Source organism: Cercospora kikuchii, assembly GCF_019650295.1.
Source record: "Cercospora kikuchii DNA, contig_00002, whole genome shotgun sequence".
Taxonomy (NCBI): Eukaryota; Fungi; Ascomycota; class Dothideomycetes; order Mycosphaerellales; family Mycosphaerellaceae; genus Cercospora; species Cercospora kikuchii.
This window is the reverse complement of record NW_025408583.1, coordinates 4,574,515-4,599,928: the sequence shown is the minus strand read 5'-3', so window position 1 is coordinate 4,599,928 and position 25,414 is coordinate 4,574,515. Positions and strand designations below refer to the sequence as shown.

The window sequence follows — 25,414 nt, the reverse complement described above, 5'->3', positions numbered from 1 at the left end:
GTGTTCAGTGTTGTGTCATGGTCGGACGGGGGTCCGCCCGCAGCATGCCATGGAGCTAAGTTGGTCGCGGAGTGAAGCTGGAGTCGCGAACCTCCGTCTCTCCTCGGCGTTGCCATTGAACCACTGATCACGACAACCACCACAACGAACCACTCCACAATGGCCTATTTCCGCATTACGCTCCTCCGATCGGCCATTGGTCTGCCCAAAAAGACATCAGGAGTACTGCACGCGCTCGGCCTCAAGAAGCGCATGACCACCGTCTACCACCCCGTCTCACAATCCGTCGCTGGCCAGATTTTCGCAGTCAAAGAACTCGTCGATGTCGCAGAAGTCGAGAAGCCACTCACAACATCGGAAATGAAGGAATTGCGGAGACCCGATCCTGGATTTTGGGTAGAGAGCAGAGCGAGAGATGCGAGGGGAGCAAATTGAAGACGAAAGGCTCTACGGGAAGAATGTTCTGAGGAGGAATCGAGAACTGTCACGAACACCACAAGATTCGTTGCAGGAACGTACATCATGATGGATGCGGAGAATTTGATCTGGTAGCAAGAAGAGGCTGGAAGGCGTGCAGTCAGGACATAGCACCATCGACCGCATGCGCCTACAGAATTGGACGAGGAGCCGACAGCACGTCCACTTGAGGGCATCGAGCTTGTCAGACCTGTAAGCGAGATGTGATGGAGATACGCTCATAAGCCACAAATTGGCTTCGTCGGGCACGCGAGGCGACGGAGGAGGACACAGGTATCGAACACAGCAGGTCACCGATTTGCAGGCACTATAAAGGGATATTGGAGGCTTCGACATCTTTCGATTAGGAATTATAGCTTGGATCGTGCCTCAAGCCACGGCAACGCCACATTCTCCAAGATCTCAAGGCTGTTCTTCTCCAAGAACAGGAAATGTCCGTTGCCGTGGATTCCTACGTCGCCGAGGGAGACAAAATCTACTTCCAGTCCAGCCTGCTTCATGTAGTTCACCGTACAGTAATCATACACGGCGTGATAACTCGCCTCACCGGTCAAGACCAGGTGTGGCACCTGTGCCAGATGAGCCAGCTGTCTCGCAGGCTCCGCTTGTCTTGAACAGTCTGAGGAGTCCGAGTCTCTTGCAAGCACGATTTCTGTCCGCAGCAGACTTGCGTCGTCATGCTCCAGCGGTGGGTCGTAGTGTAGTGGCAGATTTGTGAGGCCATACCGGCGAGAACCACCAGTAGTGGTGTAGCCTTGTGCGAATGGTGTACCTATCCAATTTTGAAAAGGAGGTCCTTGCGGCTCCATGCTCACGAGACCTTGGACAAGATGCGGAACGGTATCTGCGAGCTGAAACCCCCAAGGACCTGACTGAGAGTGCGTAAAGACAAAACTAGGCCTTCCGATCCTTTGAAGTAGCGCAGTATACGAAGCATTGTTGTAGTATGCCTGGATGGTGCCGTTTATCAGAGCTGGGACCTGGGATGCGTAGAAGTCGTCGAAGATGGGGTCGCCGACAGTGCCTGCGAGTAACGTTAGCTCTGGTCGTCAAGATTACATACCGCCACATGGCCTCACCTTCACCCGGCCATTGAGTATGCCCTGCTGCTTGTGGGTAAGGAAGCGGATCTCGTTTCTCCGGTGCGGTGAATTGAGACTCAATCTGCTGCGCGGAAAAGGCAGTCAGATCCCCATCGTGGCCAGGTAGATATGGCGACCTTCCTCGAGCTGCTTGGTCCGTGATATAGACCTCATAGCCTGTGCGAAGCAGATAAGATGCCCAGCCCTCACGTCCGTCTGGGGTGTTCAAGAAGTTTGTGCCTGATTGAGCATTGCCATGTATCAAAACGACTGGATTGGTCTTGGTGATTTTCGGAGGGATAAGGTGTTCGACGTAGATCTGGCCGACCATGTACCGGCTTGTCGTGTTCGATGTTGGTAAGGTATAGTTAATATACTGTCCTCCGATGTAGAAGTATTGTCTGCTTGCAAAAGCCTCTGTAAGATCGTTGTGCGCCGCATCATAGGGATGGCCCGAAGAAGAACATGATGTCGTTGCTGCAGCAGCTGCAGTCCATAGGGAGAGCGTTAGGATCATGCTGAATCATGTGTGGGCAGAAGGAGGAAAAGGAGCATGGCGCCATTTTGATACTTGCTAGTACACTACAGTGTCTCCGCATCGCAGCCCTACATTTCGCCGTTCGGAAGGATGCTGCAGCGCAGATGATGGGGCAATGGGATGCCGTAGCTGCAGTGGAGTTTCAATGCGATGCCAAGCTTTCATCTTTGCGCCTCGAGCCGACCTGCCTCGCCGTAATTTTTGAGCTTGAGCTCCGGCGGAGAAAACTGCGTTAACCACGACATCGACCGCACCCTATCAATTCCACACTCGCGACACCGCTGCCACCCGATAGTCACCTTCATCATGGGCAAGGATAAGACAGAGGCCGAAATCGCGGCCAAGAAAGAGAAGAAGGAGAAGAAGCGCAAGCACGAAGAGGTCGACGCCGATGCAGCGCCCACGCCCAAGAAAGAGAAGAAATCGAAGAAGTCACGCAAGAGCGAAGGCGCAGACGAATCAGTAATGGACATCGACAACACCGAAGTCTCTGTCGTCGCGCCCAAGGAGGAGCAATCAGACGACAAAGCACTCGCGGTGGTCGGCATCGCAGCTCTCGTCCCCTTCGCAAACCCACTGGCCAGCGAGAAAGACCAGAAAAAAGTGCTCAAATCCGTAAAGAAGGGTGAGTCCCAGTCTCGTAGTCCCCCCAGTAACATTCATCATAATTCTCGCACACCCCCTTCCCATGCAACAACATCGACATCGACAGTACAGCGCGCAACATCTGCAACAGCATCATCCTCTTCAGCAGCCCTAGACAGGCGCCAACCCCTCCCACAAGACCTCATAATCGAAGAACCCAAACTCTCCACATGGGCAGATTTCCTAACATACCTCCAGCTGCCAAATCCAAAGCCCTAAAGCGCGGCGTAAAAGAATGCGTCAAATCGATTCGCAAATCCCCCGTCGCAACACCCACATCCCTCAACCCGGCCAACTTACCTTCGGGAATTGTCATTCTCGCAGCAGACATCAGCCCCATGGATGTGATTTCGCATATCCCAGTACTGTGCGAAGACCACGGAATCCCATACATCTACGTCCCATCACGAGCGGAGTTGGGCGCCGCCGGGTCTACGAAGCGACCGACGAGTGTGGTCATGTTGACGCCGAATACTGGAAAGGGCGCGACAGAGAGCGCGGATGAGTGGAAAGAGGCTTATGCGGATTTGAACAAGCTGGCGAGAAAGTTGGCCGCGGATGTCAAGGTCTAGAAAAGTTGTTACAAGAATCCAGGTTTGGATGGCTCGAAGCTGCCTCGATGTACTTGGAGATCCGCATTTGCTGGCACGGCATTGTCACGGAAGCTGAGGCACATATGTCGGTCGGTGGTCTGCCTCGCAAACACTGTAGATACCTCTCCAGCTTCAACGACAAGAAAGGGAAGAGGTGCAAACGGTGGTCATGTTAATGACACGCTCATATGGGAATGGTTCAAACGGTGTCGCGGCGTCTGGAAAGGGGTTGGTTGGACTGTACAGGAAGTACTGTATGCGAAAATGCTATTACTGTGTCAATATGGAAATGGCGAACAAAGTTCAAGTCTTTGCGAACGTCTCTTTTCTTTCCCAATAGCTCTACCTCTGGAGCCTTGTCGAACAAACACAAAGACAAGTCTGGAAGGAAGGGGATCATTCGCATCCATCTCAAAAATCGTGACCTCGTTCAAATTGGTATCATGAAAAAGCCGGGCTAGCTAGAAACGCGAAATCGACAAAAACCTTCCCGTTTTCACATCTCAGCTTTCTTCTCCAGTATAAATGGCCTGCCAGCTGCAATCCCTCTGGCTCAAGCTCTCCGACATATCATCCTCCTAAGACTTCAGTGCCTTATTAACATCCCTGCACGTCTCTGCACGCGGTCCTTCAAGCACTAGCACTCCCCCTCGAATGCTTCCCATTATCCACTCTCAACTTTTCCAAAATCAGCTTCACAGACTCGCCTTTGCCTTGCTGCGCCCCATCCCTCACATCGATCTCATCCGCCAACGTCATAGCTTTCTTCGTCAAACCTCTCAAGACTCGCCGAGTATATGAGAAACTGCCACAATTCTCCATATATTGCACAGCATACCGCTTCACCTCATCGTCATTCGTCTTTTGTTTCAGGATATTGATCAGAACTAAATTGTTGGGATCTGATCGGATTGCGTGGATGATGGGAAAGGAGAATTTTCCCTCAGTGAGATCTTCGCAAAGACCTTTGTTTTGGGTGTAGATGGTATCTGAGAGGTTGCGGTAGTCGTCTAGGATTTGGAAGAGAAGGCCGATTGTGTTGACCAGGGGAACGTAATCTGTTGGCTGATGTGGAAGGTCGGGATTGGGATTGTAGTTGTGTGAAGGACTTTCGGCGCACATCAGCTTGATGGCTAGTCGGAACAAGCCCCCGGTTTTATTGCCGACCATCTCGAGGTAGTCATCTTCGGTGGGACATGTTAGAGTATCGCGCCAGAACAGGTCCATTCCTTGGCCACGATGGAGGTTCAGAAGTTCTTCTGTGTAGATTTGGATGACGAGTGGGTTGTTGAGTGTCATCAGCTCTTGCAAGGCACAAAAGTAGACGTAATTGGCGCTGTTGATCGTTTGTGCAGTTCCAAAGATCGAATGCGCAACGGGAATGCCCCTCCGCAGCTGCGAATTGTCTTCAACATCATCGATCAGAAGTGATGCGGTATGTAGCAGGGCTACTGCTCGAGTGATGACGGCAAGCGAGGATGCAGGCACTTGCAGCCACTCGTTGAAGGCGCTGATTAGCTGCGACCGAATGTCCTTGCCTGGGTGCGATTCGAGGTAGGCATATGGTCCTTTGAGGATGTTCTCTTTCTCTTGGCTCCAGCTGCTGCCACTGCCATCGATCAGGTCGGCACCGATGACCGTAGGCGGCGACTGATTGTCTCGCGAAGAAAAGTCCCGCGACGCGGTGCTGGGGCCCGCCTTGTGGCCATGATTTCGTCCTTGCGACATCCACACACGCTCGTCGACTTCGGGGTAGCGCCTGCTCTCGGGCACTGACACCAGACTGTATTGGCTGCGGTGTTTCTTGGACAGCTTGCGCTCGCGATCGTTGGGATGGTTGACGTTGGAAGCTGCTCGGTTAGAGCTCGTTCGCGTGGGGATGGTCGCAGGGTTTATGGCGTGGGAGGATGAAGGTGGAGAAGGACTTTCGAGCGAGAGGAAGGTGGAGGTGGAGTTCATCTGTTCGACAAAGCGGCTGGAGCGTCCATCGGCGCGCGACAATGAATCCGAGCGGGTCTTGTCTGCGGCCGGAGGAGTGGTGAAGGGCGGACTCTCGCGCAGTGCAACGGAGGGGAAGAGGCTGTATTTCTTGGTCGGGGTGGTGCCGTTCGGTATGTCGGTGCTCGAGGCGCTGGGGGTGGTGTTGTAGGTGGGAGTCGTGGCACGCAGACCCCCCAGGCCCGCTGTCATGGGCATAGTCGTGTTCAAGCAGCTGCGCATATGCAGCTGTCACAAGCTCGCTCGCTCGTGCAGTGGAGCTCCCGAATGCGGTCAAGTCGCCAGCTGCCGGGACAATATGAAGCCGACCGAGCCGACCGCCTAGGGCAGATACACTGTTACAAAAATCGCGTGAGAACAATGTCGTCTACTGCCAGAGCTGTATAGCTCTGGACATGCTTGCGGCCTGCGTCAGTCGAGGTCTCCTCGACGCGGCCCGGTGGTCGTCAATGAACCAGCACAGGTCACAAGTTGGGCCGCTAAGCACAAGATCAGCCAATATCTCTGACGCGCCACCTCCGTCGACCACGACTCGTTATGATCTTCAGGAACCGCAAACTAGCATACTGATCGCCTGGTCCAGCACTCTGGCACCCAGAAGTTCCTGCGTTTCAAGTGCGAACAGGCGTTTGTCGGCAAACCGGGATCACCCATCGCCACGTCTTGTGACCGCGTACGACCAACAACTCCAGACTTGCATGGGCTTGGTATTGCTGACCGCAGCAAAGAGGGACGCGTGCACATCGATTGTTGGAAAAATTCGTGTAGGATGATGTATCTATCAATATGGAATGGGTATCATTACTATCGGTACAGACCGCGGCGGCTGTCTCGCTATTACCGCAGAAGCATCCGAGCCTTCTCTATTCAGTCATCGCCCCTTTACTGTACGCCTGTGGTGTTGCTCTCTTCATCACCAGCATACGCAAACTTGGAAAATCTTCGAATCGCAGCTCCCTTGTAATAGAAGACGTACGGAATTGCGCAGCACGCCAACCCGATGAACGCCAAAAGTGTCGACGCCCACTGGTCGCCCAGTCGGTGATACATCTGGATGGTGAACAGCACGACTGCCGCGCCCCAGAGTGATCTGAGGAAGGTCTTCGCGGCGAGAGCGCTGGCTGCCTGGTGCTGATAAGTGTCCACCAGATAGTTGTTTGCGCTGTTGTATAGGAAGATGAACCCAAACCCAACGAACCAACCTCCAAAAGCAGGAGCGAACCAGGTGAGGCGTGGGTATGAAGTCCAGGCGAAAATGAACAATCCTGTTGAAAACGTCAGTCTCCAGAAAATGTGCGTTCCGCTCTGGCAATCCACTTACCGACCGGAATAAACCAACACGAATACATCATGGGAATCAAGCGAACCTCAGCCGGAGGCTTGCCGTTATACTTCTCAACCTGCTTGAGGTAGTGCTTATTCACCCAAGGTGAGAAGAAAGCACTCATCACGACTCCGATTGCCAGAGGAATGAACATCAAACCAGTGATGGATGCAGAGTAGCCTTTCCCCTCCTGGAAGATGATTGGATATGCGATGAAAAACATCTAGCAATAGGTGTAAGCGATATTCAACTGCCTAATCGTGGTGGCTTGGGTAGGGCTTCCACCTATGACTTTACTCACGTAGAGCAATCCGTAGAGGACAGACATGTAGAGCGAGATAAAGAAGACAATCAACTCTTGGAAGAGCAATTGGAACGGTCTCAGCAAGAAGACTCGCAGTCTCTCGCTGAGTGGTCGCAAGTCCAGGTCCACTTCGGTAACGTAGTGATCACTCCCAGTCTCTTTCCTCAGCTTCTTAGCTCGTCGAGCCAGGATAGTCGGTGCGTAAGTCTCCGGTACAGTGAAGGTGATCAAGATGTAGCATGCTCCTGACAAAATCAGCTGGAGCCAATACAGCCATCTCCAGCCCAAATGATCAGCCGTGAAGCCTCCAACTAGCGGTCCAATAGCAGGACCGATAAATGGCGCAGCACTGAACGCAGCCATGGGAACTCCTCTCTCCTCGTTTCTCCAGAGATCCGCCAGCGTGCCTCCGACTAGAGTCATCGGTGCAGAAAACGCAATGCCATCAATCGCTCGACACACCAGCAAAGTTCCAATATTCTTCGCGACTGCGCACGGAATGATGAAGATGACGGCCACTAGAAGAGTGCTCGCATACATGATTCTCCTGCCAAGAATTTCGCTCATGGGCGCAAAAGCCATAGGTCCAACGCCAAAACCAACGACGAAGAGAGTAATAGTCAACAGACTCACTTCTTCGCTGACGCCAAATGTCTCGGCTGGTCCGACCAGATCTGCGGTGATCACAGCACTATTGAAGGCGACCGCGAAGCAGGTCAGGGCGACGACCATTGTACAATACCACTTGAAGGTCTTGCTCCAATTCTTCGGATTGTCTGGATCATTTTCAACAAATGTGACGAGAGAGTACTCTTGGGGCTTCGCTTCACCGGTCTTGGTGCGTTTCATGGATATGACAGGTTGGAGACCGGTCGCTGTTTCCTCCGTGTACTCGCGCATGCGATCGCCAGCTTCGGCGGTAAGGGTTCGATAAGGGAGATTGACAACATCGACGGGGTAAGGTTCGTGAGTGTGGACTTTGGTCAGAGGTCGTTCTGGTATCGCTCCATGATTCGGATCGTGATTGGGATGGCGGTTGTCGATATCGAAGTGGTTGTGCTTTTCGTGGTCCCTGTCGCTCAACGAGGATTCGCTCGAAGATTTTCGAGCTCCCAAGGACGCACGTTGTAGTCCGACTGCTTCTTCTGCCATGGTGAATTATGTGCAGCCGATAGCAAAAAGGAGTCGAGGTGACGGGATATAATGAGACCAAAGTCAGTGAAAGCCGAACAGTACCTACATGGTATCCACAATCCATCTTATATATGTGGTAGCATGACTTCGAACAATAACATCATGTCGAGGTAGCTCCGCGTTGCAGCCGCCCATGGTCCGCATGAGAAGGATCACGGCGGTCAGTTATTAAAGATCTATAAAGGCTTGGCAAGAAGTATGATGCTTTGTCGACCATCCGAGATATCTCCTGCGCACATGAAGAGAACGAAGCCTTTTGATAAGATGTCGGCACGGTCCGTTGGTGCAAAAAAGAGGAACCCTTGCACGGATTCCAGGCCGGCTAGGCCCGTCGTGTTCCTGGTCGGTGGTCGAGCAATGGATGTTGTGCGATGTTCGAAGCGTTATCGGAGGCCGACGAACTGACCGAGTGCGAGAATATGCTATGCAGAGCTTTGTGGAAGACATGTGCAGGAATCTGGGACTCGCCACCACAGAAAGGTCAGTAGTTCATGCACATTGAGAAAGAGCACTACGCACAGCACCACATGTCAGCGCATGGTTCGCGGTGCAGCAAATGTGCAAATGTGCAACGTTCTGCAGCTTGTGGTTCTGTGGTACGAATAGAGCCAAGCCATGCGATCTGTTCCTAGGAATGACGTGCAAACTTGAACATCCCAGGTCGATGTCGTGCAGTGTTCAAGTCGCAATGCGCAGGTACGGGTTCAATGCCTAGCAATGTCGAGATTCGACGGATATCACTGGCAGTCAGTCGTCGCATACTGCGGAAGGTCGCGTTATTCTCTGTTGGCCGCCCAGGACTGCACGCAGCAGTACTTGATGGATACTTCTCGCTGTAACCAGGTCGCATGTTGCGGCTGTGCGGATTCACCTGGTCGAGGGAATGCATGCCGCGCATGTGCAACGATTCACGGAGGACCCCTTTGAAATCACAGGAATCCGAAGCTCTGGTCTGGCCACGCATTTTCGACGATGTGCGCAAGCACAAATCGATCAACATTTCGTGTTGCGTAGCAGATGGCGCAGGTGGTGGCGGTTCTGGCCTGGTCGGTTAGCGATAGGAAGGTATACCATTGCACAATGACGCTGTCGCTGTGCTGCGCAGGTGCAGATAGACGATGTCGTTGCGCAACCGCGCTGGTGGGTGATATTCTACGCGCCCAAATGCTCCTGGGCTGCCACGGCTGAAAATAGCGACAGATACGACGGTAGCATCGCGAACGATTCAACGTCCAGCCCTTGAGCCCGTACAGAGAGGCCGAAGTGATCTGCAAAGCGTCCTGACTCGGCATGAGATGTGAAACGCTGCTCACGTCTCAGCGTGTCCAGAATCCGGAGACTTGCGGCCAATCTTTCCAGAAGCGACGAGCAATGGCTTCGAGGTGACGTTCATCTGCTGCAGGGTTGGTGTCGCTTCCAAGGTCCAACATGCTGCGCACAAAGATGCTGCGAGAACTGCTGTGCTGCCAATGCGCAGAATGATGCCGAGATGGAGCCCGGATTGGCAATGACAATCAGGCACCACCGATCGGAGAAGTCAGCGGCGGCTTCTCGATGCAGCACCAGGTGAAGTGGCTGGAGAGCAAGGATGGCAGATGAAGAGAAGTGGGAAATGTTGGCGAGGCTCCAGGATGCGCTGCTCAATTCTGCCGCCGCACCAGCCTCTGCTGATGAGTCTGCTGCGTGCTGCTCGCGCGTGCAATCTGGTCGTCAGCGTCGTCGTGAGTCGATGTGCGCGATGCACGGCGGTGCAGCTGGCGACGAGCGGCACGGCGACGAGGTGCGCGCGCAGCATGAATCGCACGCTGTCGAGCTGCCACGTCGAGCGGTGCAGGTGCGAGCGCAGCAGGTGCAGAGCCAGCCGAGGAAGTCGCGGAGCCAATTCGTGCGCTACTCATGGGCCGATGCACGCTAGCACTTCTCGTCACATCCGCTGGCGTCAGCTCACTTCAGCCACCCGAAGTCTTCCCCTCCCGGCCCCCCTTCGTCCAGCGTTTCCTTATGAAGAGCCCGGCCGCGCTCCCATTCCTCCTGCTTCCGTTTCTGCAACCTTCGCCTGTCTTTCTGCCCAACGCTGCCCAACATCAACCACTACTTCTCCCTCCCTCACCCAGTGGACAGCTTCCCTACTCCGCAACGATCATCCGCATCGTTTTGTGTTGCTATAACACCTTTACACACACGACAACAAACAAACTTGGCTCTTCCTGTAGCCTCGTATCGGACTTTCCAGGATGACATTTCGCAGCCGCGAGGATCAATTGGCCGCCAGGTACTTTCTTTTCTATGTTCTTCAGCGTTGCTTTGCAAGATAATGTACTCGAATTCTTTTCGAGATTGTGTTGTATTTCATTTCTCAGACCAGCCTATTGCCACGGATTCCATGGACTTCAGGATACTGCTTCTGCCAGCCGGCCTTGGATAAGGGATTGGAATTGGACCTTTGATTACCCTGGACTTGCTTCCCTTGGACTTGACTTGAGCGCGGATTCCCAGGACGCAATGGATTGTCTCTACGCTCCAGTGCGTGTTGAGTCACATGGTCGGCTTGAAGCCTCCAACTTATTCACAGTGGAGTTGCTCGCCACCTGTTCTCAGCACCGCGGATATGACCTACTCCCATATGGATAAGCCCCAGGATTTGGAAGAGGACTTGCGCGACCGCGCCGTGCTATGGATGGCTCGATCTGATTTTCTGTTGTCCACGTCTCAGAGATGGCCTAACTTCCTGTTTGGATCGTTGAGAAGCCCTCCCACATTGGATTACTTCGACTACTCTGCCCTGCAACCAATGTTTCCCGCCATCACGCTTGGATTTGTCCAATCCTGCTCGATGCAGTCCTAACGACAATTGGTCCGCGACTATGCACCTCCCGTTTCCATTCGACACAACTGGCGCGCTCTCTCTACACGGCAATGGCACGGGACCATTTTTTGTTCATGTTTCTTCTTGTATTACGTTGCTTATAGACCATGGTGTCGTTGCTACTGTCGACGATGACACGAACTGACGTCTCATGTGTGTAGTGAGGAGATTCACTCCTTCCACCAGCCCGGATCCGTTCTGTTTGCACAGCCCACAGAGGTCAATAACTGGTGTCATTCCATATACCCGGAAGCCTATCCCTTGACCCCACCGGACACTGCCTCGGACTGCGCCCCATCGGATTGTCCAGATATGTACGACTCATCATGGAGCCAGGCTTCAATGCCAGAGGAGTCGTGGACCTCAGGACCTTCGGACCACAGCACGCTTCCCAAGGCCGCCAGCCGCCAATGGTCTACATATAGTGCCGCGCCCAGCTGCCAGGATTCCCAATCCTTGAACGACGCCTCGTCGTGGGCTCAATTTGGCCAAGGAGCTGTAGATATGGGCTTGTCGCCTGCTCTGAGCCATGAGAGCCAGACCGTGCACAGCCTTACACACGTGCCCGAGACGGACTTCCCATTGCTGCCACCCGGCTTGGATTTGTCCTTCATTGGAGAGCCCACACATTGGTCCACGTCCGGCCCTGTTGTCTTCACAGCCGGCCCTCAGGATATGTCCACTGCCAGCATGGTGTCATCCCCGGCTTCCATTCCAGCAGGTCCACAGATGAGCGCGTATTATCCTACCTTTAGCGGACCGCAGCCTGCGATCTATGGCCCAACTCAGACCATGGTTCACTACCCAGAGGCTCCTGCTGCACATTTCCAAAGGAGGACTGTGTCTGACCCGTCCGGCTCTCCGCCTCGACGATTGCTGCCACGCACGGATGCTCCGGTGACCGTCACCTACCACTCTGCTCAACAGCCACGACCACATGTGTCTGGCATGGTTGCACACGGCGATGCGAGAGTAAGTAACTCTGCCAGCTTGGCAAAGGACTTCCATGGCCACGGTCTTCCTACTCCTCCCCCACGTCCGGAGACGTCTTCGCCAGGCATGATCTCCGGCCCATCCTTTGTGTCCACCCATGGTAGTGAGGAATTCGGTGGCTTCGTCCGCTATGAGCAGGAGCAACAAGTACCTGCAGTGCAGATGAGGTTCGACGACATAATGCGCCATGAGTTGACCTGCGATACTGACGTGTGGCGTAGCTTCGTTCAACCTGGTCGCCCGGTGCCCGCGCACTTGCCTGTGCACCACCAGGAATTGACACCGGCCTTGTCCAGGTCTGATTCGACCCACTCTGTCCCACACAAGGCCACTTCTTCCACTGGTAGCGTGACTGGCGAAGGAGATGAGGGACGTCACAGGAATCATCCACTATACTCCAAGGGACCTGAGGCCGATGGGTTGTACCACTGTCCTTACGCCAGTGACCCTAACTGCCAGCACAAGCCCACGAAGCTCAAGTGCAACTACGAGTATGATCTCTCGAATCCCTTCCCCTATGCTGAGATCCATGACTGACCATTTGCGATTACAGCAAGTTCATCGACTCCCACCTGAAGCCTTTCCGCTGCAAGGTTGAGTCTTGCTCCAAGCAAGAATTCTCATCCACGGCATGCCTGCTGAGGCACGAAAGAGAGGCACATGGTATGCACGGACATGGAGAGCGTCCTCATCTCTGCTTCTATCCTGGTTGCGAGCGCGGCATCCCAGGCAATGGCTTCCCAAGGCGCTACAACCTGTTCGACCACATGAAGCGTGTCCACGACCACAAGGAGGAGCCACAGCAGGAGCGTGCCGCGGACAATGGAGCCCGCAAACCAATGAGCCGCAAGAGGAAGGCCAGCCCCTCTGAGGAACCAGTTGCCAGGAGGCAGAAGATGCAATCCATTTCCGGCCCACCTATGTCTATGCCTCAGGAAGCATATCCCATGCAGATCCCTGTTTACACAGAGCAGATGTATCCTCAGGACCAGGGAAACATGTACTCCATGATGGGAAGGCCGACCTGGAGTGAGTGAGGTGTCGAATATAATGGATCCTGTGCGGCTTCACATAGAAAATTGCTGAGCGGAATCCCGGAATTGTCTACAGTACATTGATTGACTGAAGCAAGTCATCGGTACAGAAGTCCACCTCGAGGTTTGCCTCAAAGGACTGATTCATCTCATGCGCCGAGCCATACTGGCCATTTTTGGTTGAAGGAGCCGGTCCGAGATCTATTCACCAGCCACCTGGTTGCCACATCCTGGGAGATCATGCTTACCGGATGCCTGCTCTACAAGAGCTTGCTGTGACTCGTCAGTACATGTTGACTGCCCTGTCGCCGGACATGATCCTATCAGTGTCAAGTCCTATCACCGGGGGCGCGGAAATGGAGGGTTGGAGGACTGTTGAGATGTTTGCGGAGGCTGAAGGAGACGCGTGAATCGGCATTGGCGCGATTCGTGTTGGAGAACAGATTTGCATTGACAATGTTTGAATGGAGTTACACGGAGTTGATATTGTACACATTTGAATGGTTTATGGAACGAAAAACCACTATCTGATCGTATCTGACAACCACTGTGCCGCAATTGTTGTTTGCTGTCGCATGCGTTACCTCTTAACCGTGGACACCTCTGAATGCAACGACCTCTGAGTGCAAGCGCCAAACGAGATTGGCTCTCGATCCATGAAAAGCTTTGCTGATTGGCTTAGCGACCTGCGGTTGTACTCAGAGGTCGTTGCATTCAGAGGTAGCCACGGTTATTAGGCCGCTGCCTGTGAGGCATGGGCCAGAGTGATACGCCGCGGCGCAAGTGGCCGCGAGCTTCAGCGTGTGGTGTCCAGAAATCAACTCAAGACGACAAGCCCAACGACACTTATTTGCTTAGCGCGTTCGTAGGACAAACGGACCGCTGCCCATGCCATTGTTGTTGAGAAAAAGCGTGCAGAGATTTCTCGGCTGGACTCTGCAGACCCACTTCACTTGAGCGATATGGCTTGGCGTTCCGCTTTGCACCACCCACAACAACCCCGCGCACCACAGACCAGACAACAAGCAAAAGCAAAAACAAGGGCTACTATGATAACTGTGCGTCGATTCGCAAGAGACTTAACGTGCAAAAGCGAGAAGAAACACCAGTTTTGACACTGGACGATCAATAATACTGGTTTTTTCATTCCGAATCCGGGATTCGAACCCGGGCCATCACGGTACCACTCCTAAGAGCCTGAAAACGAGAGATCCTAACCACTGGACCAATTCGGAGATCGTGGCTATCCGGGAAAGGTAGAAGCATAATAGAGGTTGGTGAAAGTGCTGTGAGTGAACGGGGAGGCCGTGGGGGCGATTGGGACAGTCTAGGCACCTCCACGACCGCTTCAATCGTTGTTCAGTGCAGTCGTGAGCTTGTTACAGGTTCTTGAGCAGTTGCTAAGTCCTACAGAGTGCTTAGACGCCTAGAGCGTTTGTACATACAAGCATCGAGGAGTTTCGAGATCGGCAGGACTTCTGAGACAGCGAGCCTTGTAGCAGCTGGAACTCAACGATATTCATGTTTGTTGGAACGATGCAGAACTGTTATAACGATTTGCTTAGAGCGTTCGAACGTGAACAACTCGACAAGTTGTAACGATCAGCCTGACGATAGTTAAACGCCACCGAGCTCAGCTTGACATCCACACCCCACGACGTCAGGCACATCATGTTGAACGATAGTCAGGCATATGAATTGCGCTCTCTATCAGCAGGAGCTTAATGTTACAGCCAAAGTATCGGGCAGAAAGATATACCGCAACAATAAGCTTCGCTGAAAAGTTCACCATTTGCCTCTCATCTTCACATGCTCGATTTGTCGATGAATCGTTGCTACTTCCAGTCCCTGCTTGCTGTTCTTCCCGCATCTTGTTTGCACCCAAGAGCTTTACTAACCCAATGAATGCCGGAAATAGCGATGAAAAGTACGAGTATGTTTTCCAGAGCGAGAAGTCTTCGAAGATGATTGATCTATCGAACAAGTCACTTCTAGACTGTCAGCATTGTGTCAGTAACCTCTGCATTGCTTGCTTCTACTCGAATGAGTGGCGATGCAACCCAAGCATCTGTCTAGCAATGAGCTCGACTGGTCTCGCGATTCGGCGAGATACTCCTGGAGGGATAGAACACATCCAGTACCTGCGAAGCATTGTCGTTGCTGGTAATGAAGTTCAACGCCGACATTGATGGGACGCGATCACTCTTAGGTAAAATGCTTCGACATGATCTGAGCAGCTTAGAGCCACCACTTGGGCAAACTGCGTGCTAGCATTCTCCTAACTGACTACGGAGTCATAGCACGATCCACGAAGCGCATTTTGCCACACTTTCTCGACCTAGGAGTATGTGTTGCACTCTTAGTACTTCCGCATAAATGCGTGCTGCCGAAGGTGACCAATGTAAAGATGATTGCCAACAGGCCGTCGATTCTCGGGAGAGATAAGAGTACTAATGACCGATCCTCGTGGCTCGGCTAGATAACTAAAGAACTCGCTCCCACCCTTGATCAAGTACGTCTGAAGAGTTCCAGCCTACGCTTCGACTTCTTCTGGGACCCATGTACTAAATGCCATGCCTTCGGGAATGTTGCGCCACTGGCCGGTTTGCGGATCGAGAAAGGCTTCCGCGTCCTTTTGTACCGCTTCTCGAATGATATGGGATTTCTGCTTTTCCCGAGGGACGATTTTGCAAGTATAGTGTCTGGGCTCGACAGTGATCCCTCCCACCAGATCGTCGCCATCGTATTTGATCGGCTTACCCGTGGCGGCATCGATAGTAGGGAGAAATTCGAAAGCCCATGCGAGTCGTGAAATACCCAGAAAAAGAGATCGTTCCGCGATATGTATACCTTGACAGAGACGACGCCCGGCGCCGAATACATAGTTGTCTCGTTTCGAAGCTTCGCCCATGGCAGATTCATACAGCGAACGTGGATCGTTCGCGAAACGATCCGGGTTGAATGTCCGCGGTGACGGCGAGCGTTTGGGATCCATATGAATGGCCCAGACATTGTTGATTATCGTTGCTCCTGCGGGTATACGAAAGCCACGGTAGTTGTCTTCTTGTATTGCTGCGTGTGGTACGCCGAGGACCACAGTGGGCATCCAGCGAAGTGACTCTTTGATACAAGCTCGCACATAGTGTAGTCGATCATAGTCTTCGATTGTTGGAAGTCGTTCAGAGCCCACTACACGATCAATCTCTGCTTGGACTTTCTTCTGTACGTCTGGCCAGATGATACAGGCCAGGATGAAGCCGTAGAGGATTGCAGCTGTAGTATCCGATCCAGCTTCCAGTAACGAGCCACTAATGTATGCTGCCTGATCGTCATCAAATTTCTCTGTCTTTTGCGCTCGAAGTAGGTCATTGCAGAAGCATAGGTTTGGGCATGTTTAGCTAGTAATTTCACAGAGGAATAATCCTCATGGATTCTTGATGGGGGTAAACGTACCGTGCCTTTACCGCTCTCCAACGCATTCTTTGCTCGTAACCAAAGTCTTACATACAGATCTTTCTCCTTCTTATGCAGCATCTCAGCATAACCGATGTTAGGCGAGATAGCACGGGGCAGAGACTGGATGATAGGAAAGAGATCTGCTAACTGAGCACTTGCACTGCCAGCAAGTTTGCCCCAGCGCTCGAAGCTCTGCACGGATACGATGTTAGTAGAGTGGTCGCTCATTGAAGATCCACAATCTGAACTAACCCAAAAGAGTTGTAGGAGATTTGGATCTTGCGTATCGGGAGCACGATATCCGAAGATAATCTGTATCGAGAGCGAAAAAGTGTAGCGACGAATATGAGCAAGAAAGTCCTCCGGTTGATCAAGAAGTCCTTGCAACATGATCTTATTCTCCAAATCTTGATACGGGACGTAAGTCACAGCGGCTTTGATGTTCAAAATATTGTGGATTGTCTTGTGGATCATACGCCAGAACTTGCCGTAGCGCTATACATTGAAATAAGTCAGTGAGTACGATGTGCCTACGGACCACAAGGTCGCATATGCATACCATGACGACCAACCGAAGGCCGCCGCTGGCAATTGTCTGCCCAATGAACATATTGGGTCGATCCGAATAGTTGCCGCTTCGTCGATCGAGGAGGTCTTTGACTGCCTCGTCCGAGGACAGAACGATCATCGTCGTGGTGCCGAGCATCAACGAGTAGACAGGCCTACATTATTTCAGCTTCCACCAGTGGATGATGTAAATTTGCTCGGATAGGAACGCCTTACCCGTATTCTTGAGCCCATTTCTGCAATTGAAGGTGAGGGTTAACAACGGGCATCTGATGCAAGTTCCCTAGGATTGGAATAGTCGGCGGACCAGGAGGAATATCAGTAGGCCGGCGTCCGATCCGCCATGGCTTATTAGAAATAACGATCACCAAAATCACAAAAGTGAAGCCCAGCAAGAGGGCATTGAGTATGGAGTTGGCCATATTCCAAGGCCTTCGAGAAGTGGAGAAGCTTTGCAGTGGCCGCAGAGAAGAAGAGACGGTTTCTGATGTCTGTTCCTTTGAGTTTATCTTGTCAGCAGTCTGCTGCACTGGTACTTTTGCCAGCCATGTGTTTCGAGTTGCAAGCCGTACATGTATTCACTCCATTGGCTTTCCCGACTAAATGCAGTTTAGCGTTGTACTAGTGCTCAACCCCCACGGAGCGCCCCTCTTCACTGATCCGGGTAACCAGTAAGGAGGAGCTCTGAGCCTCCTAGCTCTGCGGAGAACAAGACGATTTTGGGCGAAAATATCGATATCTCAGGTACGTCTCCGCATTGGGGCGGCGTCTCTGCACTCAGCTGTTGAGCGCTAAACATTTTGAGTTTGCAGAGAAGTACGAGAATTTTGCTAGATGCTCGATGTGTTGCCAGTAGATTTCTAGAGCATACTCGAGTCATTTTGCTGGGCTGTTGAGCAGAGTCTTCTTGCCATTTGCAGAGGCAGAGGCTTCGGGTCAATTTGACGAGCAGAGTGGTCCTCTCTGGAAGTGCATCTCTAACAGCCTGGTTTCAAATTCGTATTGCACGAAGATCTGATACATAGCTTCAGAAGATCCAATCCAAGACCGTCTAGGCTGGGCTAGTTCTGGAGAAGGTGCTCCAGTCTTCTAGCTGCATCAAAGCATCACCGTCGAGCAGGCCAGCCTGCCAGAAATCTTCGCCTATATTCGCCATCTCAATCACATCGTTTCGCACGATGGGCTCCTGATGCTGTGTCGGTTCTTCAAGGCCATAGGCAAGAGAGGTGATAGCTCTTACGAACGGGACGTACAATGCGAAGTCTGTATCGATTGCAAGTCTTGCAAAGTAACCCGTTCCAATGTCCAGCGTGGCTAGATCCGATGAACTCTTTCCACGATCCAGGCAGTAGATAAAAAGGCTAATCATTGCATAAATCGGTGCGAAGAATGCCACCCTGAGCGACCAGAATTAGCACTTAAATCCTGCAAGCGGAATAGGACAGGAGCATACACTCACGGGACTGTGGTTTGAGCCCGAAAGTTTATGTGTTCGGTCATCACGATGATCTCGCGCGAGGTTCGTGCTACGATCTCAGTAGAGCGTACAATATGATCGCGGTATTTGTCCTCGGTAGATAGGCCTACGAGTGTACGAAACCAAGGATAGGCCCAGATGGTGTGTACATTTAGCATGGCAGTAAGATATGTGTACTGTAAGTACACGAGCTGATCGAGCCTGAAATCCTTCGGGAGACAGCTTGCATCGACTCGTGCGCCGAGATGTAACTTGTACTTTTCATGCAGTGAATTCTTCAAGCCTTCGAGCTCGGCATGCAGCTGATTGACCACTTGCGTAGTTGCAGCCGGCCCCATGGTTGAGCACTGCACTGCAGAGAGTCGTTTGTCGATCCTTGAGCATATCCGTGAGACTCGTACGAGGCTGTCACAGTATGCAATATTGAATGCATCATCGCCAGAAGCACTCATCCTGGGCAGCGGACATGTAACTTCTTCGTCGTCAATCATCTTGCGTTAGTGACATTAGCTTTGGAAATGGGAGTCTGTCATGCCATAGCAAAGGTGTACATACCGATGAACGACCAGATTGATTTGCGATCTGCTTCTCCAGACAGTATATTGCCCAGAAGATACGATTGCGTTGCTCAACGTCATGTTCGGTCAATCCTTGGAACGGAGGAGCCGCGCGATGGAGTCCTTTGGCGAACGCAAGTCGGGCTGCATCCGCAGAAAGCATGTATTCCAGACAAGGAGTGCCAATATTCTGCGTGTAGTAGGCCTACATATGGCTTGAGCATGAACTTCCGCCCTATTGTGCCTAGTAGCAGTGGCGCACACTTACCATCAGCGTCAAGGCTTGAACACCCATGATTGAGGTCTTGTAAAACAGCAGTCGGGCGTACACTGCGAGAGCGTTTTCGAAATACAGCCACGCCTGTTGACTGGCCTCTTTGAACGAACGCGACTTGGACAACTCGATGCGACAGCCAGCTGCGTAGACCACGTTTCTCAGAGCATGCCATGCTGGACCACTATCACAGGGGCGGCCGGCCAGGTGAGCCGAAAGCTGGCGTTCGAACCAAGGCCGGTACAAGACACCAAGAGAGGCGTCCAGTGCCGTGGAGAAGTATGCTGAAGAAGTGGTAGAATGTTAGCGTGAGCCTCAACTATCGTTCTGATCCTTTCGACTACCTTCTGTGTAGCGCCAGGCGACCTCTGCACTGGGCTCAGGTGCTCTCGCCACAGACAAATCTGCATCCATCTTGAGCCGCCGAGATATGTCGGACGCAAACTGGCTAGCCGTCTCCGAGAAGTCTAGCCGCCCGGTCTGCCTGCTGACCCACTTCACCGCGGGTCTCGAGCATATCGAAAGGAATGAGCGAGGACCTGAATGATAATGTGAGTACTACTGCTGCTAGCAGTGCGCTGCCGTATTACGATATCAGCATCTGAACCTACCATGGTACTCCCAATTGGTCTGCGTTCAAGCAGAGTCAGCAATTTGACGATGGCAGAAGCACTATTAGAATTGAGGTCCCCTGCAATGAGTGGACGTTAGAAAATCCATACCATGTCATTGGGCAAGATGCTGCTTCGCTCTCGCAAAGCGTCCGGTGATGCGTGAAGCACGTCCTCGTCCGGCTCAGTAGTCCCAACATTGTCATCGTGCACGAATGTTGAGTCCGGAGATGGTCTTGAATTTGCTGTTACATTCGCAGCTCGCGGTGGCGGGGGAGAGCTGGTGTTGGTAGATGCAGCAACAGCCGGAATGGTTCTTGGTGCCCGGCGAGAAGTTCCTGTCGTCACACAGACGTTGCCCCGATCGATGCAGTTAGGACACGGCTCGTTGACGTTCTCTCCATTGCCTGATAGGGTTTTGTATCAGCACTCGTTGTGAATGATGCACCTGGAGCACAATGCTCGTACAGCGTATCTTCTTGGCGCGACAGTGATCGCATGCTTGCCGAGCGCGCTTGCGTTTCCGTGATGCTTCGGATGTGGTGACAGCTCCGATCACTATCGCTGGAGTCTCCATGGCGGAGCGGATGTGCAGTGCTATTCAGTGTGCCTAGAAAGCAGAACCAGTCGTCTGTCGAGCTCCGAGATGTGGAGTGCCGAGCCCGGTGGGTTTCTGGAAGCCGACCCAAAAGGGAAATCAATTTGATGAGCGGGGCCTTGTCAAATCCTTTGAGAGATGTATTGGCATTGGGGCCGTTGCCACGCTCTGTGTTACGAGTGTTGTACTGTTCCTTTGCACACTGCTGAGCGACTTTGGCTTCAAGTTCGCCTGTCAGGTTGTCTTTGTATATTTAGTGCTTGCTGTCCGCTTCAATCCAATCAATGGCGATCGAGGCTTCAATTGAGTATGTTTTACCGGATGATGTGGTGGTCATTGTTGGAGGAGGGCCAGTTGGTCTGATCTTGGCTCGTATCTTGTCTACGCATGGCGTCAAATCGATCTTGTTCGAACGCAATGCCACGACGACGAGCTGGCCTAAGATGGACCTGACAAATGCACGCTCCATGGAGCTGTTCCGACGTCTCGGGCTGGCAGATGAATTGCGCAAGCAGGGTGTAGATTCGCAAATCGATCAGGACGTGCTCATTTCGACTGGTCTGACCCGGGACAAAATTCTCAGCAAGTGGAAACTACCAAGCGTTGATAAATTCAGAAAGCGCATTTCTGACAACAACAATGGTACACAGCCGCAGGAGCCTTGGCAGCGCATCTCTCAAGCGATCTTTGAGAAATGGCTCAAAGCTATCTGCGATGAAGACGATTTAGTCGATCTACGCTTTGGATGGAAGGTGATCTCAGTTCAGGAGATGCCGGATCACGTCAAGACTACAGTCTTGGATCCGAAGGGGGGAGCAATCAGCTTTGTGTCAAAATATCTTGCTGGTTGCGATGGCGGCTCCAGTAGAGTCCGCAGATCGCTCGAGATTCCGATCGAAGGAGGTCCAATGTATGTGCTTCTCGTCCTTTTTCAGTTGCTCTCACTGATACAATCGCATGGAAAAGTCCTGTGCGCGCGATCCTCGTGCATTTCAAGTCGCGAGATCTCTACCGGCTACACAAGTTCGGTCGCTTTTGGCACATATTCCTGACTGATCCCTCTGGAGGGCTGGGTGGGGCCATCATTGCTCAAGACGAGATCGACACCTGGACAACGCACCTATTCATGCACGAGAGCAACCCAGAGGACATCGATGCTGTTAGCTCGGAGGAAGTGGTGTACCGTGTATTGGGCGGCATGCATGACCCCTATCCGATCACAATAGACAAGGTTCTGGTGAGATCCACGTGGCGCCCGGTCATTGCTGTGACAAAGTCTTGGTCTGGGCCCAATCTGCGCGTTTTCCTGGCTGGAGATGCCGCTCATCAGAATATCCCAACTGGTGGCTATGGCATGAATCTTGGCATTCAAGATGCTTTCGATCTAGGCTGGAAACTTGCGGCTGTCATCAATGGAAGTGGTGGTCAAGGGCTTCTTAAATCTTATGAAGCAGAGCGCAAGCCTGTGGCTCAACGCAATGTGGCTCACTCTGGAGTTCACTTCCAGGTCCACACCGAATTGCAGGAAATATTGTCGCGAGACGGGGCCAACCCTCGTCATGTGGATGAAGATACCGACCAAGCCCATCGCACACGATCCATAGTGCACGAGCATTACCAGAGACACAATGGCGAGAACCAAGATTTTGGCATAGAGATGGATTACCGGTATATCTCCAATATCGTTGTGCCTGACGAGTCTGCCGATATCGAGCCGAGATGGAGCCCTTCTCAATATACGCCCACTACATGGCCAGGAATTCGTCCACCGCATGTCTTCTTGAGCAACGGCACTGCAATATTCGATACTTTCGGCAAAGATTGGACCTTGCTGAATTTTGCGGAGGGTGAGCGCGACCAAGGTCCGTTTACTGAAGCAGCGAAGGCGCTGTCCATGGCATTGTTGATTGTGAATTTGGCGAATGAGAGTCTTGCCAAAAAGCTGTACGAGCGGGCACTGGTACTCATTCGCCCAGATCAGCACGTAGCATGGCGAGGGAACAGTGTTGGTACAGCCGACGATGCACTGCGCGTGTTGAAACGAGTTAGTGGCCGCACATAATACGACGAGCTTCGGCATATGCGCTTAGAGATATGTCTTCATTTCTCTTCTCAGCTCCGCAGCATGTTACACATCGAGCGCCAGTCCGTTCGACAAATCTCATCCACGCTTCTCGCACTGCATTCTGTGGAGCTGATAGACAGGTGCTCCAGTCCAATTGCCTTACAAACTTGTCCTCGCAATGGAGAGTTTCAACGGCGGAGGAAAATGGCTCATGTTTTCCGTAGTTCGAGACGTCTTCCCATCCGCTTCAAACTGGCACAAGTTGGATGCAGCATGAAGCTCGAACGGGAGGAGATTAATTGATGATGTATCGTCTCCCTGCAGCTGGAAGACTGCTGATGTTGTTTCTGGGGAGGACGCGGTGAGGTTACTGATCAACCCTTGACGCCAAGGCTCGGCACTCGCCACCACTTCTCTTCCTGCCGGTGACCTTTCTCCTGTCTCCATCAACACGCTGACGATTCACTTACAAGCACCTCGTGCTCCACATAACCATTCTAGTCACATGATCTATCTGCACTAAGATACACCTGACGAGAAACGGAACCGGCGATGCTTTCCCAAAGCGTTCGGATGTCGCTCTTGGCTTGGTACGCGCATCGCGAGGTCGCGTGCCGTGAGATACAACATCGAGATCAGTAATAATCTGCACATCCTTCACACGCTGACATTAATTCACAACCCTTTTCTGTTCCACTTACCATCATCATCAGCATACTTTGTCACCTCAAAGATGGGCGCTGCGACAGATGACTTCGACAGACCTGGAGCCAATGTTACAAGCCCATGTTCTCTAGCCCATGTGGTGTTGCGAACCGCCAACTACCAGCCCATGGTCGACTTCTACACGACCTTTCTCGGCGGCTCTGTCACGCACGGAAATCCTTTCGTATCTTTCATTACCTACGATGATGAACACCACCGAATCGCAATCCTCAACGTGCCAGGCACTTCAGCCAAGAACAAGAAAAGCAGCGGATTGGAACATATTGCCTTTGGCTTCCCTACCATGCGTGATCTCCTCGTAGCCTACCGACAACGCAAGAAGCACGGTATCGAGCCTGTCTGGGGCGTGAACCACGGCCCGACCACAAGTATTTATTACCGGGATCCGGACGGCAACATGCTAGAGACTCAAGTCGATAACTTCGACACTATCGAAGCAACCAATGAGTTCATGAGCAGCCCAGCTTTTGCGGAAAATCCGATTGGCACCGATATTGATATCGAGGAGATGATACAGCGGCTTCAAAGCGGCGAGGATGATGCATCGCTGAAGAAGAGGGTGGAAATTGGACCTCGAGATGTGCCAGACATTGATGCAATGTAGGCACGGCAATTTCCTCATTTATGTAACAAGATAGCTTCGCATTGCTGAACACCCTGTCTCGGTTTGGAGCATTCCGACACATGAATCTTAGTCTATCTGACTTGCTGCCCAGTCACTACACAAAGCTCGGCACTGTGCGGGATGTTAGAGCAGTCTCGTTACACCACTCGTTCTTACTGCTGATCCACCTGACGCAAGCTGACAAGCTTGTGCGTCTCCGCACAATCCGCAGGATCAAGGCATCCAGCACCGCGCCCGGGCACGACCATTGGAGTACGCCGAACCAAATGGGCCTAGTGCGATATGTATCTGACTGCCCGCAGAAACGATCATTCATTGAGCTAGTTCTGATCGTCCTGTCACAGACACTGACGACTTGAAGTAGCCCATCATGAAGACGTTTTTCAAAACACTTATACGCTTCCAAGACTACGAAGGCAACATTCGCTATGGTGAAGCCCCGGATGATCTCGACAATCTCAAAGACAAAGAGGTTCAAATCTACGAGGGCACGGAGCCATGGGACCTCAACACGAGTCCGGCTACAGGAAAGATAGCGAAGGTTCGTCTCCCCAATTGAAGTGCTAAGTAGATTCCCAATGGCCACTGACACCAATGATTTTATCAGGTTTTGTGTCCATTAGCAACAACACCACTCATTTATGGTATTGGCCTCAACTACAAGGCTCACATTGAGGAGAGTGGCTTTCCCACTACTAAGTACCCGGTCTACTTCTCCAAGCCATCAGGTACCTTCGATGAAGATGATACTCTGCCTAGAACTTGCTGATACATTCAGATGCTTTGGCTGGACCATATCAAGACATTCCGATCCCAGCATGCGTTGAGAAACTGGACTACGAGGGCGAGCTATCTTTCGTCATAGGCCGCGATGTCAAAGACTTCGGTCCCAATGACGATCCGGCAGACTACATCCTCGGCTTCATGGCTGGCAACGATGTGAGTGCGCGAGACTGGCAAACTCAAGAAGCAGCAGGAGGTCAACACCACGTTGCGAAATCTTTCGATCACTTTGCTCCTGTTGGCCCTGTACTTGCTTCCTACGTGGCGATTCCTGAGCCAGAAACGCTCAAGCTTGAGACATTTGTGAATGGAGAGCTCAGGCAGCAGACGCGTACTGATGACTTGCTGTTCGGTCTGAGAGACATCTTGATCAATCTGAGCCGTGGCAAGACATTGCGAAAGGGGACTGTTGTGATGACAGGAACACCAAGCGGAGTTGCCGCTTTCATGAAACCGCCAGCTTGGCTGAAAGATGGCGATGTCGTTAGTGTTCGAATCGAAGGACTGGGAACATTGAAGAACAAGCACGTATTTAGCACGTGAAGCCCTCCGATCGCCCACGCTAAACTGCCTTCTCAAACTACTATTTTAGTTCGGCTCGACAATCCCCGCTTTGGGGAAGCTATA

General features: G+C 52.3%; 12 protein-coding genes across 12 annotated transcripts; 7 read left to right on the top strand and 5 right to left on the bottom strand.

Moving 5' to 3' along the window:
- Positions 1 to 159: 159 nt before the first annotated feature.
- Positions 160 to 435, top strand: CKM354_000404300 (uncharacterized protein; the record flags this gene model as incomplete). Its single annotated transcript, XM_044799267.1, has 1 exon — positions 160 to 435. The coding sequence occupies one exon, from the start codon at positions 160 to 162 to the stop codon at positions 433 to 435; it is 276 nt and encodes a 91-aa protein (XP_044655202.1).
- A 392-nt stretch (positions 436 to 827) lies between these two features.
- CKM354_000404200 (uncharacterized protein) lies at positions 828 to 2,076 on the bottom strand (the record flags this gene model as incomplete). The annotated part of the gene is made up of 2 exons (XM_044799266.1): positions 828 to 1,501; positions 1,557 to 2,076. The coding sequence occupies 2 exons, from the start codon at positions 2,074 to 2,076 to the stop codon at positions 828 to 830; spliced, it is 1,194 nt and encodes a 397-aa protein (XP_044655201.1).
- A 327-nt stretch (positions 2,077 to 2,403) lies between these two features.
- Positions 2,404 to 3,314, top strand: CKM354_000404100 (snoRNA-binding protein NHP2; the record flags this gene model as incomplete). The annotated part of the gene is made up of 2 exons (XM_044799265.1): positions 2,404 to 2,722; positions 2,941 to 3,314. The coding sequence occupies 2 exons, from the start codon at positions 2,404 to 2,406 to the stop codon at positions 3,312 to 3,314; spliced, it is 693 nt and encodes a 230-aa protein (XP_044655200.1).
- Positions 3,315 to 3,965: 651 nt separating this feature from the next.
- On the bottom strand, positions 3,966 to 5,531 carry CKM354_000404000 (uncharacterized protein; the record flags this gene model as incomplete). Its single annotated transcript, XM_044799264.1, has 1 exon — positions 3,966 to 5,531. The coding sequence occupies one exon, from the start codon at positions 5,529 to 5,531 to the stop codon at positions 3,966 to 3,968; it is 1,566 nt and encodes a 521-aa protein (XP_044655199.1).
- A 684-nt stretch (positions 5,532 to 6,215) lies between these two features.
- On the bottom strand, positions 6,216 to 8,113 carry CKM354_000403900 (uncharacterized protein; the record flags this gene model as incomplete). The annotated part of the gene is made up of 3 exons (XM_044799263.1): positions 6,216 to 6,598; positions 6,655 to 6,880; positions 6,959 to 8,113. 3 exons carry the CDS (start codon positions 8,111 to 8,113, stop codon positions 6,216 to 6,218), a joined length of 1,764 nt encoding a protein of 587 aa, XP_044655198.1.
- Positions 8,114 to 10,389: 2,276 nt separating this feature from the next.
- Positions 10,390 to 11,000, top strand: CKM354_000403800 (uncharacterized protein; the record flags this gene model as incomplete). Its single annotated transcript, XM_044799262.1, has 2 exons — positions 10,390 to 10,427; positions 10,652 to 11,000. The coding sequence occupies 2 exons, from the start codon at positions 10,390 to 10,392 to the stop codon at positions 10,998 to 11,000; spliced, it is 387 nt and encodes a 128-aa protein (XP_044655197.1).
- A 333-nt stretch (positions 11,001 to 11,333) lies between these two features.
- CKM354_000403700 (uncharacterized protein) lies at positions 11,334 to 13,051 on the top strand (the record flags this gene model as incomplete). The annotated part of the gene is made up of 3 exons (XM_044799261.1): positions 11,334 to 12,181; positions 12,236 to 12,505; positions 12,568 to 13,051. The coding sequence occupies 3 exons, from the start codon at positions 11,334 to 11,336 to the stop codon at positions 13,049 to 13,051; spliced, it is 1,602 nt and encodes a 533-aa protein (XP_044655196.1).
- Positions 13,052 to 15,581: 2,530 nt separating this feature from the next.
- Positions 15,582 to 17,493, bottom strand: CKM354_000403600 (uncharacterized protein; the record flags this gene model as incomplete). Its single annotated transcript, XM_044799260.1, has 5 exons — positions 15,582 to 16,370; positions 16,502 to 16,696; positions 16,757 to 16,999; positions 17,064 to 17,226; positions 17,288 to 17,493. 5 exons carry the CDS (start codon positions 17,491 to 17,493, stop codon positions 15,582 to 15,584), a joined length of 1,596 nt encoding a protein of 531 aa, XP_044655195.1.
- Positions 17,494 to 18,122: 629 nt separating this feature from the next.
- CKM354_000403500 (uncharacterized protein) lies at positions 18,123 to 20,567 on the bottom strand (the record flags this gene model as incomplete). The annotated part of the gene is made up of 8 exons (XM_044799259.1): positions 18,123 to 18,468; positions 18,531 to 19,039; positions 19,104 to 19,310; positions 19,374 to 19,663; positions 19,724 to 19,918; positions 19,991 to 20,009; positions 20,102 to 20,397; positions 20,459 to 20,567. The coding sequence occupies 8 exons, from the start codon at positions 20,565 to 20,567 to the stop codon at positions 18,123 to 18,125; spliced, it is 1,971 nt and encodes a 656-aa protein (XP_044655194.1).
- Positions 20,568 to 20,872: 305 nt separating this feature from the next.
- Positions 20,873 to 22,650, top strand: CKM354_000403400 (uncharacterized protein; the record flags this gene model as incomplete). Its single annotated transcript, XM_044799258.1, has 2 exons — positions 20,873 to 21,498; positions 21,555 to 22,650. The coding sequence occupies 2 exons, from the start codon at positions 20,873 to 20,875 to the stop codon at positions 22,648 to 22,650; spliced, it is 1,722 nt and encodes a 573-aa protein (XP_044655193.1).
- Positions 22,651 to 23,386: 736 nt separating this feature from the next.
- CKM354_000403300 (uncharacterized protein) lies at positions 23,387 to 23,983 on the top strand (the record flags this gene model as incomplete). Its single annotated transcript, XM_044799257.1, has 1 exon — positions 23,387 to 23,983. The coding sequence occupies one exon, from the start codon at positions 23,387 to 23,389 to the stop codon at positions 23,981 to 23,983; it is 597 nt and encodes a 198-aa protein (XP_044655192.1).
- Positions 23,984 to 24,374: 391 nt separating this feature from the next.
- CKM354_000403200 (uncharacterized protein) lies at positions 24,375 to 25,330 on the top strand (the record flags this gene model as incomplete). Its single annotated transcript, XM_044799256.1, has 3 exons — positions 24,375 to 24,545; positions 24,612 to 24,732; positions 24,783 to 25,330. 3 exons carry the CDS (start codon positions 24,375 to 24,377, stop codon positions 25,328 to 25,330), a joined length of 840 nt encoding a protein of 279 aa, XP_044655191.1.
- Between the last annotated feature and the right edge of the window lie 84 nt (positions 25,331 to 25,414).